General features: G+C 42.5%; 1 protein-coding gene across 10 annotated transcripts in view; it reads right to left on the reverse strand.

Annotated features, from left to right (window-relative positions):
• Nucleotides 1-7,202: 7,202 nt before the first annotated feature.
• Nucleotides 7,203-19,312, reverse strand: part of TLE1 (TLE family member 1, transcriptional corepressor) — a 102,704-nt gene continuing 90,594 nt past the window's right edge. For all 10 annotated transcript variants that reach the window (XM_049897270.1, XM_049897268.1, XM_049897267.1 and 7 more), the window contains 6 exons: nucleotides 17,293-17,542; nucleotides 15,301-15,548; nucleotides 10,908-11,055; nucleotides 9,396-9,546; nucleotides 7,977-8,053; nucleotides 7,203-7,834 (listed from right to left, as the gene is read on the reverse strand). In XM_049897270.1, coding sequence (XP_049753227.1) covers nucleotides 7,727-7,834; nucleotides 7,977-8,053; nucleotides 9,396-9,546; nucleotides 10,908-11,055; nucleotides 15,301-15,548; nucleotides 17,293-17,542 — 982 coding nt within the window. In that variant the 3' untranslated portion in view covers nucleotides 7,203-7,726. The remainder of the gene's footprint in view (nucleotides 7,835-7,976; nucleotides 8,054-9,395; nucleotides 9,547-10,907; nucleotides 11,056-15,300; nucleotides 15,549-17,292; nucleotides 17,543-19,312) is intronic.

Below are 19,312 nucleotides of genomic sequence, written 5' to 3' on the forward strand. Positions count from 1 at the left end.
ATCATTAAAAACCTCAAACGAAATCCCTTGCCTTCAATTGGCGGTTCGAACCCACCAGGTGGTCGAAGACAGGCCTGATGATCTGCTTTCATTAAGATTAAGGCCAAGAAAACCCCATGGAGCAGTTCTGCTCTGAAGCACATGGGGTCACCATTACCATCGTTGTTGTTGGTAGGTGCCATTGAGTTGCTTCTGACTCATAGCGATCCTATGTACAATAGAATGAAACATTGCCCAGTCCTGTGCCGTCTTTCCAATCGTTATGCTTGAGTCCATTGTTGCAGCCACTGTGTCAATCCATCTCATTGAAGGTCTTCATCTTTCACTGACCCTTTACTTTACCAACCCTAATGTCCTTCTCCAGGGACTGGTCCCCCCCACCCCCCAACACATCCAAAGTATGTGAAATGAAGTCTCGTCATCCTTGCCTCTAAGGAGCATTCTGGCTGTACTTCTTCCAAAATTGATTTCTTTGTTCTTCTGATAGTCCATGGTATAGTCAATATTCTTTGCCAACACCTATAGTTGAAAGGCATCAATTCTTCTTCAGTCTTCCTCATTCATTGACCAGCTTCCACATGCATATGAAGTAACTGAAAATACCATGGCTTGGGTCAGGCACATCTTAGTCCTCAAGGTGACATCTTTGCTTTTAAACACTTTAAAAAGATCTTTTGCAGCAGATTTGCTCAATGCAATATATCATTTGATTTTTTGACTGCTGCTTCCATGGGCATTGATTTTGGATCCAAGTAAAATGAAATCCTTGACAACGTCAATATTTTCTCCATTTGTCACGATGTTGCTTTTTGGTCCAGTTATGAGGATTTTTGTTTTATGCTGAGGTTTCTAAATTACCTCTTTAAGGATAACAACACATTTAATTCTCAAAAACCATACACTCTTAACTTTAAAAACAGAACACACAATTTTACAACAATCAGAAACCTACCTTGAGAAAAAAGACAACCACTGTCACTGTCCAAGAGAAGCTATCAAGGGTCTATAAAAGCTCTGCTAGGACTTGTTAAGAGGATAAACATCCATCTTTCTTAAAACTTTTAGGTTTATTCTAGCTGACGGCCAATGAACTGACTTCTTCAGGATCCTTTCGAAGAATGAACCTAAGCTAGAGCAACACTAAATGGAAAAAATAAGGTACCATTTATTGCCTATCATTAGCAAAGGTTTTTTTCTTTTAAGTAAGAACATTAATGCGGCTGAGCTGAGACAAGCTACATTGCCGTGCTTTGCTGGGAGGAGTTTAAATGGGTCCATTGCCTCTGGAAAGCTGCTTGGCAATGTATAATATCAAGGATCTAAAATATCTTTATATTTTCTGATGCAGTAATTCCACTTCTAGTAATTAATCATAAGGAACAAGAAATAAGGAGAGAAAATTACATATGAACATTTTCTTTAAAAGAATTTCTTTACAAAGATATTATATATCTAAATATTAGAAATAGCCTGCATACCTAACGAGTGAAAAATGGGCAAATTAGCATATATCTAACATGAAGTTGTTTTTGATTAATTTTTAATAATCAGGAAAAATAAAGTGGGAACCAGGTTACAAAGTCACATAGAGAGGGAGATAGAGCAGTAGAATGAAGAGAATGAGTTTTGGAGTATGACCTCTTGGTTTACAATCTGACTCCACCAATAAATAGCTGTGTAATCTCAGACTAACTACGTAACAGGTGTGTGCTTCAGTTTCCTCATCTGTTAATAAGTATGAAGCCAGTTAAGCAGCTCACTGGGCTTTTGTGATAATTTAGTGAGAGAATATACATACAGTGCTTAACTGTCCCTTGCATATAGTAAACACCCAGCAAATGTTATTAAAACCCAAAAACCAAACCCGTTGCCATCGATTTTGACTCATAGCGACCCTACAGGACAGAGTAGAACTGCCCCATATGGTTTCCAAGGAGCGCCTGGTGGATTTGAACTGCCAGCCTTTCGGTTAGCAGCCGTAGCTCTTAACCACTACGCCACCAGGGTTTCTAGCAAACGTTATTAGTAATGATGACTATTACATTTGACATAATAATTGTCAAGAAAAATGTCAATATATTAATGGGTTGTTTCTAGGTGTTACAATTATAGGTTTCTATTTTCTTTGGTCGGAAACCCTGGTGGCGCAGTGGTTAAGTGCTATGGCTGCTAACCAAAAGGTCGGCAGTTCGAATCCACCAGGCACTCCTTGGAAACTCTATGGGGCACTTCTACTGTGTCCTATAGGGTTGCTATGAGTTGGAATCAACTCAACGGTAATGGGTTGGGGCTTATTTTCTTTGGTCCTTCAGTAGTACAAAGGACTGGGTCTTTGTGTGGCTTGACTACAAAATGAAAGGTTGGCAGTTGAAATCCACCCAGAGGTGCCTCGGAACACAGGCCTGTAGATCTACTTTCCATTGAAAACCCTATGGAGTGCAGTTCTACACTGATATGTATGGGGTCGCCATGAGGAGGAATTTACTTGATGGCAACTTCCTCCCCCACCCCCCTTATTTTCTTCTTTGGATCTTGTTGTATTTTCCAAACTGAGTGTCAGGTATACATGACACTTTGATGATTAAAAACAATTGTTATAGAAACAAAGGGGAATATATTTCTTAGTACAAGGTATATCTAGTAATTAAATGCAATTAAATGACAAAATATATGGAAGCCCCTGGCACGGTACCAGCCATACAATAGATCTTTAAAGCATTTGTTAGAACGATACCCTTGGGTGTTTTAGCCAAAGGCCAGCCAATGTCAGATTGCTAATTCACACACAAGACTGTTGAGAACTGTTTGTCTATCCCTTACTGCTGGTTTCCTTAGGGCCGTGCCTCATCATACCCTTCCTCCATTACCATCAGCAGATTCTTCTCCAGATCTCCCTCAATGGAGTAATTTCACCTTAGTCACCAGCCCTGTGGCCACCTTGCCACATGATGCAGTTATATCCTCAATCAACACTGGTTGGATAACTGAACCCAATGTAATAATTAGAAGCATAAAAACATTCTATAAAGTCAGCAGCTTACTGTTTTACACACAGTAAGTATTCCAATTTTCTATGACTGACTCCTAACTTTTAATTATATATCACCACTCAATTTAAACTGTATACATTCTTGAGGTCTCTGCTACATTAGGTCATTGTAGTAGGTTTTCCAAACCTTAGAAGATTCACATTGCTTTGAGTTTTGTCTTAACAAAAAAGCATCTTTTTTAAGAGCTCGATTTTGATTTAGACCTATTGTAATATTCTGCTTCAAAAGTTAGTTTGGGGGACAAGACTATCCAAAGAACAGCTGTCAAGCAACTTGAAAACAGCTTGCCTGGCATTTAATTGTCATTTTACTTTAAATCCTCAGCCCCATGGCCTAAAATGTGAGAGGGTTCCTTCAAGTCTTAGGAGAATATGAACATGTTCTAATAGTTTTTGATTAGATTTAGAGTTCTATTAAAGAATATTACTCTAGATCACCAGTTCTCAAAGGGTGGCCTTCCAGACTAACTGCCTGAGGATCACCTGGGACCTTGTCAGTAATGCAGATTCTCAGGTGCCCCCCTACCCAGCCCCTCAGACCCAGTGAATCAGACTCTAAGACTGAGGTCCAGAAATCTGAATTTTAACTAGACCTGCCACTGATTCTGATGCAGACGAGAGTTTGAGAACAACTTCACTAGAAACTTGTGAACCCAATTAAAATCTAATCATTTAATTGTTTTAAGTGCTAGGACAAAATCTAGAGCTAAAGAGGCTTTGAATGTGTGGACAGAAGTTCCCTGGGGCAGAGATGATCCTTACACAAGCGCCATCTTGCTCAGGGAAGCCTGAAACTACAGTGACCTGATGACTCCATTGCCAAGTGAAGAGTGAAGCCGACAGGCCTGAGAAGAGAACAATCCGTGAGTCTATTGTACAGCGGAGGGTTTGAAATACTGCAACTCAGGCTTCTTCCTGCCACAAGAGAGGCAGTAGCCTCAGGCTGGGATTAAGAATTTGATCCCACTTTCTGAGTAACTGGAAAAACTTTGAGAAATCCACAACTTCTGGTGTACTACTAGCAAAAGCACAATTTTTTTAAATGTTTGAATTCTGTACAGCTGTGGAGCCAGGTAGACCCTAAGCTTGACTCTCAGAGCTGCTACTTAAAAGTCAGGAGATCTTAAAAAATGTAACCCATCAAGACTCTATCTCTCAGCTACTGTGCGGGTTCTTACAATCTATGTCCGGCACCTCCTACCTCTATCGCCGGGCGAGTAACAGAAACTTAATGTTAATTATATACGTGAAATATTTTCCTCTTCTTTTAAAGTAAGTGCTAGGAACATCTAGTTACAAAGGTACCATAAAAACGTCAATGGGACTTCAATTTTTACCCAATGAACTCCAATTCCATAGAACAACATAGCAGAAACCTGTGTACAAGGTATAAAGACTGAATCATTAAAAAAGATTAAACATAAGAAAATTTTTGTTGATAAAGAACTCATAAAACAATATGTATATAAACTGAGTTATAAATTAGCGAACACAACCTATCCGTATACCTACAACATTGCATAGGAGTGATACTTGAGAGAACTGTGCAAACTGTAAATATGCAAAGTGGAAAGAAGAAAGCTGTTAACTAGAAGAAAACAACCCACTCCCTGAGACTTGGTTCCTTTAAATAGGCTCAACAGTAACCACTTCCCAAAACTTTTATATTTGAAACTGCCTGGCATAAACCAAAAACCAAACCCAGTGCCATCGAGTCGATTCCGACTCATAGTGACTCTATAGGACAGAGTAGAACTGCCCCATAGAGTTTCCAAGCAGCACCTGTCAGATTCGAACTGCCAACCCTTTGGTTAGCAGCCATAGCACTTAACCACTATGCCACCAGGGTTTCCAGCAGAGTGCATAGAGGGGATCGATAAATGTATTGTTGGATCCAAATGTGTTGAAGCCTACTTTGTATTCCATGTACAAAACAAGAGATATATACTTGGTTTACCTGTGTTTCAAAAATCACGTGATTCAATCTCCAAGAGGAATGGCGACTCCTAATTTCACTGCATAGGAAGCAATCATTCTCCCACCCATGCCTTCCACTCATGGGCCAGTGTTTGCTCACATCCCTGCTTCACATATCCACTTCTGATCCTCAAGACCTTGAGAGCTAAGCATGATAATTTTTATGGTTCCCTTTTTACAAATATGCAAACAATTGTCTAGGCAATTTTGTAAAATTCTAGATGCACTGAGCAGAGCAGCTAGATCTAGAAGGCCTCTTCCAAGACTCTCTCCACCAAACTAGTGAGCGTCTCATCCAAAAATCAAACAAAGTGGCTTCATCAGACTCAAGATAATTGATGAGTTGATATGGTCTAGACCTCAGAAAATTCCACTAGGTAAAGAACACAGGAGCTTAAAACTATAAAGTACGAAAGGAGATGAAGGGAGAAAATCTACTGATAGAAAATAGGACCATTTCTTTAACCCAAAATCCTTTCAAAGGAACTCCCCTTCTTCCACGGGCACAGGGCTACCAGCAAGAGACCACATCTCCCAGTCTCCCTTGTGGCCAAGTGTGACATGTCTAAGTCTCTGCGAATGAACTGATAGTGGAAGTGATGAATCGAATTCCTAGTCCCTTCCTTAAAAACACATCCCTGCCCCTGGTCTTCCACTCTCCCTTTTGCTAGCTGCAAGTGGCGGCAACTGTTAACATCATGGAAGCCCAGAGCTGCACTGCTGGCCTCGCTTCCTGGGTCTTAAGTGGGAGAGAAACAAACCCCCATGGTTTGAAGCCAAGGTATTGCTTTAAAAAAAAAAAAAAAGTTGCCACTGAGTCAATTCTGACTCATGATGACCCTGTATCAGCCTAGAACTGTGCTCAAAAGAGTTTTCAATGGCTGATTTCTTTGGAAGAAGTCAAGTCTTTCTTCAGAGAAGGCTCTAGGTGGAATCGAGTTTAGGTCTCTTTGTTATAGCAACTTAACCTCTACTGTACTATTGTAAGAAAGAAGGAAATAAAGTAGGTGAGGAGAACGAAAAAAAAAAAGCAAACGCTAGGTTAATAAACCACCAAAGTCTATAGAAACTTACTTCGTTATACCAGAAAGGGTGAAAGAGAAATCAGCTTTAGTAATTAGGGGTTTGCCATTCACTTAATGAGAAATGACAATATTTAACAAGCTCTGGAAAAAAAAAAAAAAAAAATTTTTTTTTTTTTTTTTTTTTGTAAAAAGAAAACAAAGTAATGTTTTAAATGTATTTCAAAAAAAAAAAGTCTGGAAAACAAATAAAAATATTAAGACAAACTGTCAACAACTTGCCGGATCATAAGAAAACAAGAGTATTAAAAATTACTTAAGCGCTATTTTTAAATAGCCAGGACACTTGGCTTAATGTTATTAACATTTTCTAAACTATTAACAGTATACGATAGGTATATAAAGAATGAGTCACATAGCCTTTTCAAGAGGAAACATGTATGGTGACTTATTAAAAGCCCAGGGTTACAGATCTCATCTAACCACCAAATTAGCAAATACTTGTCCACAAAAATAAAGACCAAAGACTAATGAGAGAGCGCAATGGCTGTAGCTACAGGGAAAGCTTAATGAGAGATGGGGCTAACTGCTGGGTATGATAGGCTTAAGTAAATTAATATAATGGATCAAATAAGTATTAATGAAGACACAACTAGCTGACTTCTCGCCTTTCTTTTACAGGTTAATGAATTCTACAGCTTTGTGTGTATTATACATCTTAACACAAAGCCTAAGTCACCTCAATTTTGGGAAATGTGAGGCTTGTGAAGAGACAGACTATAGATTTGAAAGGATCAGGACTTCTAGAGAAAATAATATGCAGTCTTCCAATGAATTGCCAGGGAAAAAGTCAAGCTTGAATTCGTGACCTTGAACCACAAGAACATCGTAACAAAAGAATGAATCTTGGTGACGTAATTTTAGCTTCCCAAATAAAGCTGCCGTTAATACAGCTTCAGCTGATCACAATTCCTAGTGTCACGCTTCTGGTAACCCAGACGGGTTTGATAGGTTAGGTTCCAGTGCAGTGAGCGGGAGTCCACGTCCACAAACATAAAGTAAGGAGCTCACTGTAAAACTTCCTCTACAAATGTTTGGGCTTTGCTTATAAAACCCACACCAACAATACCAGAGCTTTCACAAAAACCATAAAGAAAAAGAAAAACCAATTATTGGTACTAAAGCCTTTACTGTAATAAACCAAATATATTTACAATTTATACAAATGTTTAACCTTCAACAAAAATACAAAAAAACATTTCACAAGATGCAAAACCAGGGAACAAGTTCACTGGAGACACCACTGGTCTAGAAAGGGCGAAACGAGAGGTGAACTGCAAGGAACAGGAAGGTAATCTCACGCTCAGGCAACGCGCGAACGGCAGATCACACAGAAAGGAAGTAAGGGGCTCTAAGGCGGGCCAGCAGATTCTGTTCCTCAGTCCTATCACCCTCGGCTCCTCTGTCCACTCTGCCTCGGTGCTCCACTTGGTCTAGGTAGCTAGGTGACCTTCTGTTGATGGACTTGTCGCCTCCTTTTTGCAGACTCCAAGCAGTTTTGTGTCAAGACTCGGAAACAGGTTTTTGTTTTCCTTTTTAAAGTTACAACGTTTCTATTTCTACAAATTCAAAACATTTTGGCCCAATTCAACTATAAACGTTAAACCACATTATGTTTTCAGTAGATGACTTCATAGACTGTAGCCTTCTTGTCCCCTGAGCCAGTGACTATGTACTTGTCATCCACAGAGATGTCACAGCTAAGCACTGACGAGGACTCTTTGGACTGGAAGAGAAAACAGAGGGTACGTGTTTAAGGTGGAGCCGAGATACACAGGGGCCCTGCTCCCTACGAGGGTTCTTCACATCTGGTTTCATGGAGTGAATCGTGGTTGAACTGCCACTCTATGTAAGGAGCACACACTTACCTGGAATATACTGGCTCCGTAGGGGGTCCGCCAAGCATTGAGGAGGTTGTCTTTTCCAGTACTCACAAACCATTTACCTAGAATTAGCAAAGGAACATGCAGTTTTGGCAAGATTAAAATTCCTACGATACTATAAGCATGATCATAATGAAACTCAGATCACTTTTAATGAGTCCCTGGGTGGTGAAAAAGGTTAACAAGTTCGGCTGCTAACTGAAAGGTTGGAGGTTCGTGTCCACCCAGAGGCACCTCAGAGGATAGGCCCAACAATCTACTTCTGAAAAATCAGCTATTGAAAACCCTATGAACACAGTTCTACTCTGACTGGCATGGGGTCACCTTAGGTAGGAATTGTCTCCACAGTAACTGGTTTTTATCATGTCCAAGGGGTTGGTCTATGACATCAGTGGAAAGCGCAGGTGTTTTAAATCTGGGCTCCACTGTGAAGTAACTGTGTGAGCTGGGGTATAATCCAAGCAGTGGCAGGGACAGTGTCAGCCCTGTTAGCCACTGGATTCACAACACCCAGCAGCAGACCTCAAATACTGAATCAATGAAGTTGTTTTCATGCAGTACATTTCCTCAAAATGGGGCTAGTAAGGGCCCAACGCCTCATTTGAGTAAAATGCCAGACACAACATATGGCACATAGAATGTGCTCAGTGACAGCGACTCCTCCATCAGAGTGAGTCCCTGGGTCCACTGTTGCTCTGAATTCTGAGAAAAACACACAATTCTAGGTGTGCCAACGGTTAATGTGTTCAGCTGGTAATCAAAAGGCTGGTGGCTCGAATCCACCCAGAGACACCTCAGAAGGCCTAGAGATCTACTTCTGAAAAACTTGCCACTGAAAACTCTATAAGCAGTTCTACTCTGATACACATGCGATTGCCATCAGTCAGAATTTTTTATTTTATTTTTTTAGATGCATCCATCCATTCTGTGAATAAATATTTGACCACTTGCAGTGCACAAGAACAGTGTCAACATGAACTTCAGTCTTCTTTATCCTCACTGCAGAGTCTCAGAGTCTGGGTGCTGCTAAATATTCTTCCTCCTGGTCAGTCCATAAAGATCTCCACCACCCCTGCCCCTTTCTTCCATAAATTCCCACCTGCCCCTCTTCAGAGTGACAACTAATTACATGACCATCCTCACCCTAGGTTACCCCGGTGAACACAAATATTAGTCAAAACCTTGTATAAGGCAATTTCATAGTCTGACTAACTTCTCTCAAATTAGCCAAACAGACTGAAATAGATATTACTGTCCTCCGAGGGACATATTAAGACATGAGAATTACTGCATCCAGCTGTTCCGAGAATATTTTCTTCCCAGATAGGACCTCCACCATATTCTTTAAGAAGAATTTTCCATGTAGGCCATGAAAGCCCTCCACTTTCCTTTCAGTGAACTCACCACAATAAGCAAATTTTAGGGACAGCACACAGCTCTCGTGGAGATGCAGCTGATACTTGTCTGGCTTATTGACGTGCAGAACCTCCACGTTGCTGCTCTCCATGCCCACGGCCAGCCACTCTCCAGTGGGGCAGTACCCGAGCGAGAAGATCTATAGAAACAGAACAGGCTCACTGATTATCCTGTTCAATAAGCTGAGGAAGCGAGAAGGCAGCAAGACGGGAAAAAATAGCAAGGATGGGGGGATGTCATCAGCAAAATCCAGACTCTGGGAGATTCTACAGGACAAGCAAACCAGCTCAGACAAACCAATGGTAAAAAGCCTTTATGAAACAATTGGGAAAATGTGAATGCTTACAACGTATGATATTAAAGAATTACTCTTAAAAATAATGGTATTAGTTTAAAGAGGCTTAAAAGAGTCCTTATCTTTTCAGAAATACTAACAGAAATACTTATGGATGAAATGACATCATGTCTCTGAGATTTACTTTAAAATAATCCAGTGTTTGGGGGAGAGGGTGGTAGAAGAGACAGAAAAAACTGGCCAGGTGTTGATGGGTATTGATGGCACATGGGGTTTATTGTATAATTCTCTGTATTTTCATATGTGTTTGAACGTCCTCCTCTATGCTTTCAGATATGTTTGAACATTTCCCTAAGAAGTTTAAAAAAAAAAAAAAGGCAAATCAAAAATAGTACCCCACTTATGTTGGGAAAGGAGTGGAACAGGTTCAACTATAAGAAAACTCAACAAAACATGAACAGTGATATGGAATTTAGTCCGCTTTCTCCTGGTTTTTGTTTTTTTGTTTTGAGTGCAATTTATTACCAAAAAAGTAAGTAAACACCAAGTAATGATCAAAAGAACAATTCTCCCCTACTTACAATAGCAAGCACTGACTGTCTTTTCCAAAACAGGTCTGGGTTCAGATACTTGACATCAAAATAATTTTTATAATTAAAATCGAAGTTGCCATTTTTTATGTTATTTCAAAACTCCATGACTCTAGTCAGCCATGACTCCATTTTTTTAAGGGATGAGTGATAAAATGGGCTTCCACTGTGACCTTTGCGTTTTTTTAAGCTTCCCGATGCAAGGGGAATGAATTAACTTTCAGAGCAGTGCTGATTTTTCTCCACTCCTAGCCGACTCCCCTGCATATTTTCCAAGCTCTATTTATATGTGAATCAAATAACCATCTCTCACTCCCACATGAGATGGGGAGAATACGTACTACAGATCAAACACTGTGGAAAGAAAACTGTACATTCTTCTCTGAATGAACTACTTCAGCGAAGTCACATATAAATAAAACAGCTAACGTGACTTAACCAATACGATTTTGAAAACCATGCCAAGAGCTTCAGTATTTTTCTGTTTTAAGCAGTATCTCCAATTCAGCCCTAGTCCTGTTGGTCTAGCTACTACTGTGCTTTGGGGTAGGGAGGGTGAAGAAGGACGCCACAAACAAACAGCTCACACAGGCTGGGCTAGGGACAGCCAATCACCTGGGACGTGAAGTCATGCTGCTGGAGCTGCCGCCCCTCTCGCAGGTCCCAGGATCTGACCGTGTTGTCCAAACCGCCAGTCCAGAGCTTGGTGCCATCGTTAGAAATGTCAATACAGCTGGCTCCATCTGTGTGGCCCTGGAATTGCCTGATAAAACAAACCAGAATGAATAATGATTTCCTGCCAGAGCTCAAGGAAATGCTGTTGTGTTGTTAGTTTTGGATTCTGTGAGCGTGTGTCATCTCTTTGGTGTCTGCTGACGTACAAGATCAAACCAACCTTCCCCCGAGGAGGCTATGAAGCAGCACCTGTGGATTTGCTTTTTCTTTCTTCATGATCCAAGTGCTAAAGACGTGGATGCCATCTTAGGTTACTACACGGAAGAAGTCACATTTGTTCCTATGCTTTTCTTACAAATTCGTCTGGAAGGTGTAATTCCTCCCAGGTCTGTAAAGGTGTTTTAAAAAAAGGGGACAAACACACAAAATTCTAAATATATTCCTTAAAGATAAAGGCCTGCATTTCAATTGTGAAAAAGAAGTGGCTAGGTTACAAGCAGGAGACTCCAGAATCCCTCCCAGTGCCGTGAGTAAGTCAACACAGCGCTGCCCTTTGTGCCAACAGCACAGGAGCTCACACGTCTCTTGCACCTTGCTGGCTGTAGTAGAAAGAGTCCCGCATTAGGAAACTTCAACCCCCAGAGACAAGGGCCATCCTGACCTCCTACCTGCAGGGGTTCTGAGCAGAGACAAAGCTAACTGCTGAGGCAGATCTGTGGTACCTCAGCAAGTCCCCGCTCGAAGCTGAGCGGGAGGTTGTTTTCTTAAAGGGAACTTCACGCTTTACTCAAAGACCTTTGCCAGAAACAACCCATCAATGGAGATGTGTTCAGCGCAGGCACTGAAAACCCTATAAAAGCATGTGGGAGGGTCACTGTGAGCATCATGGGGCTGGCAATTTGTGAAGAATGGTGGCAACTGTCCTTCAGGACTCAGTTTTGCAAGCTGCAGGGGAGCTGGTGGCAAAGGGACAAGAGCAGATGGGAAGAGGTCTGGACCCCATTCTCACCGAGAAGAAGGCCTTTTCTTTCTCTCATCTCCCCTCCACTCCCTATCCCTTATCATTCCTGCAGAGCTCCAAACTCATCAGCTGGGCTTGGACTTTAGAGAGTGTAAGGGAAGAAAGAAATCCCTGGGTGGTGCAAATAGCTAACGCGTGTGGCTGTTCACTGAAAGGTTAGTGGTTCAAGTTCACCCACAGGTGCCTTGGAGGAAAGGCTGGATGAACTACTTCCAAAATATCAGCCACTGAAAGCCATACAGAGCATAGTTCTGCTTTGACACACATGGGGTCCCCGTGAGTCAGCGTTAACTCAAGGGCAACTGGTTAAGAGAAAAGAAAAATGCCACTGTTGTTCTGAATTCTGAGACAAGATGTAAACATCAAATGGCTTCCTTCCTCAAGCTACTCGCACTTCCACACCTCAAGATCTGGTCTAGTCCTTTCCCTACACACATCCTCACTCTCCTCCTCCATGGCCTCCTTGTGGGGTGGTACCTCAACTGTCCCAGCTGGCCTCCAAGACGTCCCCTCAGGTCCACCCAGGCCCAGAGCAGTCCATTTTGCCTTTTGAAAACGCCACGTTTCTCTCCCTCAAACTGCTCTTGAAATCCAGTGACTTCCTCTTCATTTCACCCTCTGACTTCTTTTAACCTTTATACCTCATTAAATGCTTTCACTCCTTGGCTAAAAATGCCTTTCTCTGCTGACCTGCAGAGCTAGATGGGTGTTCCTTTATCCCTCTGCCCTGCGCCCACACACCTTGGCATTATTCTCTGACTCCCAAAGGGCAGATCTCACAACTGTTCAGAATGTGCTGCGTCATCGTAGATACAAAGACATTCCACAGACTGCGTTGCCCCATCGCACATAGTAGCCACCAGCCACATGTGGCTCTTGGACACTAGTCCAAATAGAGAAAAGTTTGTAAAGTGCTACCCCATTATGCCCAAAAAGTATTCATTTACTCTGTGGGAGCCCACACAGGGTGAGGGTTCAGAGAGCAGAATGCCTAGGCTCCCACCTCAACTCCACCCATGCCTGTGCAACACAGGGCAGGTAAATGGAGCCTCTTTGTACCTCACCTTCCCTATCTGTAAAATGGGGGTAACAGCTATATAGGTGTAATGAGGATTACCAAAAACCAAACCTAGTGCCATCGAGTCGATTCCGACTCACAGCGACCCTATAGGGCAGAGTAGAACTGCCCCATAGAGTTTCTAAGGAGTACCTGGCAGATTTTAACTGCAACCCTTTGGTTAGCAGCCGTAGCACTTAACCACTATGCCACCAGGGTTTCCAGAATGAGGAGGATTAATGAATTAATATTTAAAAAGCACTTTGACTTTGTATTTCAAAAGTGCTATTTATTAAGTTAATTTAAACAGAGAAGAAAAAGCAAGAATTTTCTGAGTTACAGGTGGAAGCAGAGCCCTGATGCTACAGTGGTTAAGAGCTACAGCTGCTAACCAAAAGGTCAGCAGTTCAAATCCACCAGCTGCTCCTTGGAAACCCTATGGGGCAGTTCTATTCTGTCCTATGGGGTCGCTATGAGTTGGAATCGACTCGAGGGCAATGGGTTTGTTTTGTTTTTGGTAGATGGAATGGGCTCTCTGTTCTGGCTGCCTCAGTCCACTTGCTCACTTTGAGCTGCACAGGGAGTGGTAAGAAAAAACCGACTGCCACCTGGCTACCCACTCACAGGGCCAGGGCCTGGCTTGGTGACGCTGACTGTATTTCTACAAAGCAGGCTTGAAGGCAGTTTGCTGCTGAGGTGATTTCTACAGTCCCTCCCCTTTGGGACATGGACTCAAACACATTAGAAGGCCTGTCAAATAAGCTGGAGTCCTTGGGTGGTATAAACAGTTAACGAGTATGGCTGCTGTCCTAAAGTGCGGCAGTTCAAGTCCACTCAGGGGCACCTTGGAAGGAGGGCCTGGTGACCTACTTCCAAAAAATTGGCCACTGAAAACCCTATGGAGCCCAGTTCTCTGACGCACAAGAGTCGCCATGTGTCAGAAAAGGCTCAACGGCAGCTGAAACTGGCCAAATAAGCCCCTGCCCTAAAATGGCACCCTCAACGAAGGTTATTTCCAAGTGAGGACATGAAGATGAAACGTGAAACAAAAAAGTGAAGCACAGGCTGATTTTACCTTTGCCCTTTAGCTGATGCTTACTTTTTACAAGACTTTTTGCTAGCCTGTGGTGTGGGCAGTGCCTTTGGACAGGGGCGTAAGGTGGTAGGAGCCGAGGGGAGAGAGGAATGTAGCTGAGCCACAGCCATTGCTAAGGTGAGGAGGGCCGTTTCCAGGAAGCCAAGCAGAGCCTGGCTCACCCCTGGCTGTAATGATCCCTGGGCAGGTCTCTTTAGTTATTGACAAACACCAATACTTTAAAACCCTTTGTGAGTGAAATCTGTGGAATCCCCTCTTCAAACATCCTTTTGTTGATTTTCTGTTACCCTTTATCAGTGGGCTACCATTTGCATAAACAAGGTTCTTGCCAAAGTCAAAAGTATCTAGTACTGAGGACCTTTTGCCCTACTGTGTAATCCGGGTTATGCCATCCCTTGGCAGAAGCAGAAATATTTTTGATAAAAGTTTATTAGCCTCTATATGTCAACTAAAAAGAGAAGAAAAACCGAGAATATGCTGGGTTGTAGATGGAAGTGGAGGCCGTGGTGGCACAGCAGTTAAACATTCAGCTGCTAACAAAAAGGTCAGCAGTTCGAATCCACCACCCTGGAAACCCTAGTGGGGGAGTTCTACTCTGTCCTATAGGGTCGCTATGAGTTGGACTTGACACAACCAGTTTTTTTTTTTTTTAATGCCAACTAAAGAACGGGAGCTATAGAGTCAGTTCCATCTCACGGTGACCTCATGCGTGTCAGAGTAGGACTGTGATCCATAAGGTTTTTAATGGCTCATTTTTCAGAAATGGATCAGATCCCAGGCCTTTCTTCCAGATGCCTCTGGGTGGACTTGAACCTCCAACCTCTGGGTTAGCAAGTGAGCACATCTACCATTTGTATCACCCAGGGACTCCATTAAGGAGGTAAAAATTCTTGATGACAGTCTTAGAGCTCCACAGTGTCAACTCGTGCTGCAGCACACCAAGGCTCAAGGGGAGGGACACAGTTTTGTCTTTGTGAGTGTGCACACATGCACAAGTGCACGCACACACACACACACACCCCACTCCAGGACCGAGTTCCAAGCCTGGTAATTAGCATGTGGGCAGAGATCCTAGGGAACAGTCAGAGAGAAGGAGAGGTGGCCCGGCTATACAAGGAGAACCTCTCCCTCCTGCCCTTAGAAAGCACTATTTGCTCACCTCACCAGTGTCTGGTTGTGCAGGTCCCACACTGCGATGTTGCCATCGCTGCAGCACGAGAAGCAGACCTTGGAGTCGGGGCTGATGGCCAGGGCGTAGCAGGCAGGAGCTGAGGACGTCAACTCCGCCTTGATTCGCGGAGTCGGAGCCGCCAGGTCCCAAATGGATAGAGTACTGGCTTCCCCTCCAACAATTAGGGTGCAGCCATCAGGGAGCAATTTACAGGAACGGATATAATTATCTCTATTCTGTGAAATAGACATAATTCAATTACTATCATGCATTATGAAGCAAAAGATAAGGCCGAGCTCTCTGGCTGCTGTCTTGATTGTTGAAGAGTTTTATTTTACGGACACCCTAACAAGAGTTCTGTAGTCAATATTGGGGTCCTTCAAAATAGTAAACATAATAAACTCATGGGATTGCTGAGGCATTTGGGAAAGCTTAGATAACTGTTCCTGATGTCCAATTTCCTGCTTAATAGACAGCACTGAAATTATCTGTCGATGCAGACCTACTTCTCCAGGAAGAAACCACTTTTCAAAGCCAGTTTATAAATCTTTTACCTCATCATCCTCCACTATTTACTATCTGGAAACTGCAAGACCCACTCTCTCTGTCTTGATTTTTATTACCCTGAGCATTCTACCTAATGCCTGTATTGGGTCCTCATTAGTCAGATGGATCTTTATCTGAGAACTTAACAGAGCCGCTTTCTCACATTGTAATGTGGCTACTGCCACATTTAAGCTTCTCAATCTAGAGACCAAAGAAACTGATAAAAAATGGCCTCTCTCTATGAAAAACTCGTATTTTTTTTTTTAAGTTAAAAAAAAAAAATTCAGTAAGGGTATAAAAAAAAAAGGATCCTAAAATTACTTCCCTCACCCAACAACCAATAACATCTATCCTCCAATTTAAACTCAAAACAGATACAGGAAGTTCTTAACATGCTTGCATAATAGCCTATCTTTCGAAGATGAGAAAAACTTTAAACATTTAACTTCAGAGCAGGTAATGAACGTTACAAAATACTGCCATTACTACGGAATGATGGGCCGTGTCTAAGTCCCAAGTTTCAGAAATAGAGATATTTTTAAACTACTTGCTTAAAAAAAAACCCAACTTCTCAAAAAATTCTTTGTGTCTCAAAAACACCGCCACTCTCCTTTATGGAAATACTTTCTCCAGAATCCTAACAATTCTCCAGGTAGGTATCGGGGAAACTAAGCAACTGAGAGACAGCATCTAGTCAGACACCATACCAGAAGCAGGACAGGTGGCCCGCCTTCAGTTTCCCTAAGGCAAACGGTACGTGGTCTGTAAATCCTGGGGTTACAGCTTAGAGCTTAAAGCATGTCCTGGCGTGTTCCTGGTCCCTGAAATACGTACAATGTTATTCTCATACTCTGAGAGGAGTGGGTTAGGTGCCTTGGGACAGTGTTCTTGTCAGGCCTGTTTATTGAAGGCTGCCCTCATTTCTTACCTGGCACCTGGAGCCCTTTACATTATGATCTATTAACCCTTTCCTAATGCCAGGATCACTGAAACTAAACCAAGCTCTCCCAGGTCTCGCTGAAAGCACGGACTCTGTTCAGATGGTTTTTATGTCACTTTATCAAATGTTTACTATTCAATGTTTATCTCAAGGCGGTAGGGAAATTAAGTTGAGTGGATTGCAGGGATCAGAGTCCAGGCCAAGCTTGTGCTTTTATCCTTTAAATGGGAAACCCCTTTATAACACACATCCAAACAAGGAGAACTTCTGTACGAATAAAAATCCATCAATTCCGAGATTTAACCACTGAAATGGCAACAAATGAAATCTCCGCATTCGAGGGAGCAGGGTGGGGAGAGCTAAATAGCTAACACAGGAAACAGAACGGGCTTCCATTTCCTCATAATAAGAATAAAACCCAGGCCCGGACAGCTATTTCCTTATTGAGCCTCCAGGGAGAAATTACCCTTGTGCGCCAGTTCCTGTTCACTCACCAGGCAGTCGAGCTGGGAGACAGGACTCTTGTTGCCAGGTTGGCTGATGTCCCAGACCTTGACGCAGCCCTTCCCACCCGTGTACACGTGCCGCGTGGGGTTGCTGATGGTCACGGCGCACACCACCTCCCCGTGGTTCAGCGTGTTGATCTGGCGAGCATGCCGGGGGATTCCAGGTCCAATGAGGGCGTCAGGGGGGAAGGGGACAGGCTGCATCTGACCGTCTGCAGTGACGTGGAAGGAGTATGCACTTTTGGAGAGGGGACGGTTGGAGAAAAGAGAGGACAATGGAAAAAGGAAGACAGGGGAGAAGACAGAAAAGTCATTTCTCGTAAAGGAATCTGCCATTACCTCAGCCCTGCTCGGGGAAACACGAAGAAAATAAGATTCTCAATTTCACTGATGTTCAGATTTCCTTCAGGAATCAACATAAGTTGGAGTATTTGCTGACAGAACAAAGTTAAAATAAATAATTGCAGCAATCTTGGGAGGGGGGAGGTACCAGTAGGCACATATATTGAACTGCATTTGCTATATTAGGATTTTAAAATTGTGCTTATGCATTCCACACAGCAAGTCTCAAGTCTCATTATAAAACATTAAATGTGTTTCCAAATTAATATAAAATACCTCCTTCCTGTGTACCTTTTATACCTGTACGATCTTACGACAATTTTACATTATTACTGCCAATGCTTAAGTCCCTAAGAACTCATAATAATCACACACACAGTAAATAGTGCATTTCAACACATACACACACACAAAAAAAAAACAAAAATGGCTTTCTAAACATACCACTTCAAGGCATGGACCTAAAGTCCCTTTTGCATAATCAAGAGAAAATAAGGAGCTTCTCTGATGTCAAATGGCTTTGTGACACAGACTAAGTTTCTTCCTCAACAATCAACCTTACCCTATGGCAACAAAGCTCCCAGCTAAAAAACTACTTTTTCTAGTTCTCCATTAGCCAAGTAGGCCCACGAGATAAGCCAGAAACCACTGGATGGCATTTTATAGAAATTCTTAACTTAAAAGGAAGGGAGAAGTGTCCTCTTTTGCTCTTTTCTATTGACTGAATCATGAGTAAGATGACTGGTGTTTGTTCCAGCATCCATTTTAGAAAAGAAGAATTGAATATGGAAACCAATGGCTGAGAGAGGTAGACCAGAAAGACAGGATGCAGAGGCCCTGGTAACACTGCAGAGCTATAACACCTGCTTTGGGTTGCCAATAACTAGTATCTTTTACGGATGAAAGAGATAAATTTCTACGTTATTTAAGCAACTGTTTTTCTTCTGTTAAATACAACCAAACCCAATTCTCATTGCATATACTTTTTTCCATACCAAAATCTTAAAGCATATTTTTTTCTTCCAATGATCTAGTTATTTAAACTGTATACACTAATATATTATGAACATTATAAAACATACACAAAAAAAGGACATTTTAAAGAACAGAAGAAGCAGAAGTGCTAATATAATCACCCCAATCCCAACTGATGGAATTACGCACAACTCACTCTGAAGACCACCACTGGCCCTTCTTAACATGGTCTTGTAACTCCCACCTAGGTGACTGGGTGGGACTAAATGATAGGGCAATTGTGGCCCACTAAGAGACTTGGTAAGTTTTGTCATCCTGCTGGGCTTGAAATGAGCCACTCCAGAAGTGGGAAAGAGAAGAGCCCACCACCACCAAGGCAGGAGAGACCAGGAGATGACGCAGCGGGCTTCCTGGCCCGCGAAGCAAGAAAGCTGAGTGCCTGTGGGCAGAGACTGATGGCCAAGGAGAAGCCTACACCTGAACCTCGAATTTGGAGCTTGTCAGCCTCCACAACCACGTGAGCCATTTCCTTTATATGGTTCGTTTAGTTCCGTGAGACACTGCAGCGAATTAGGGAACCCAAAGACAGGAGGGAGAGTGCTGAGGGGGGTGGGAGTAGTTGATACTAGAGATGATGGAATGGTACAGCAGCAGCTTGGAAAAGCTGGACATTTGGGACATCTTTAACCTC

The sequence above is a fragment of the Elephas maximus genome, chromosome 9 (genome assembly GCF_024166365.1).
Source record: "Elephas maximus indicus isolate mEleMax1 chromosome 9, mEleMax1 primary haplotype, whole genome shotgun sequence".
Classification (NCBI taxonomy): domain Eukaryota; kingdom Metazoa; phylum Chordata; class Mammalia; order Proboscidea; family Elephantidae; genus Elephas; species Elephas maximus.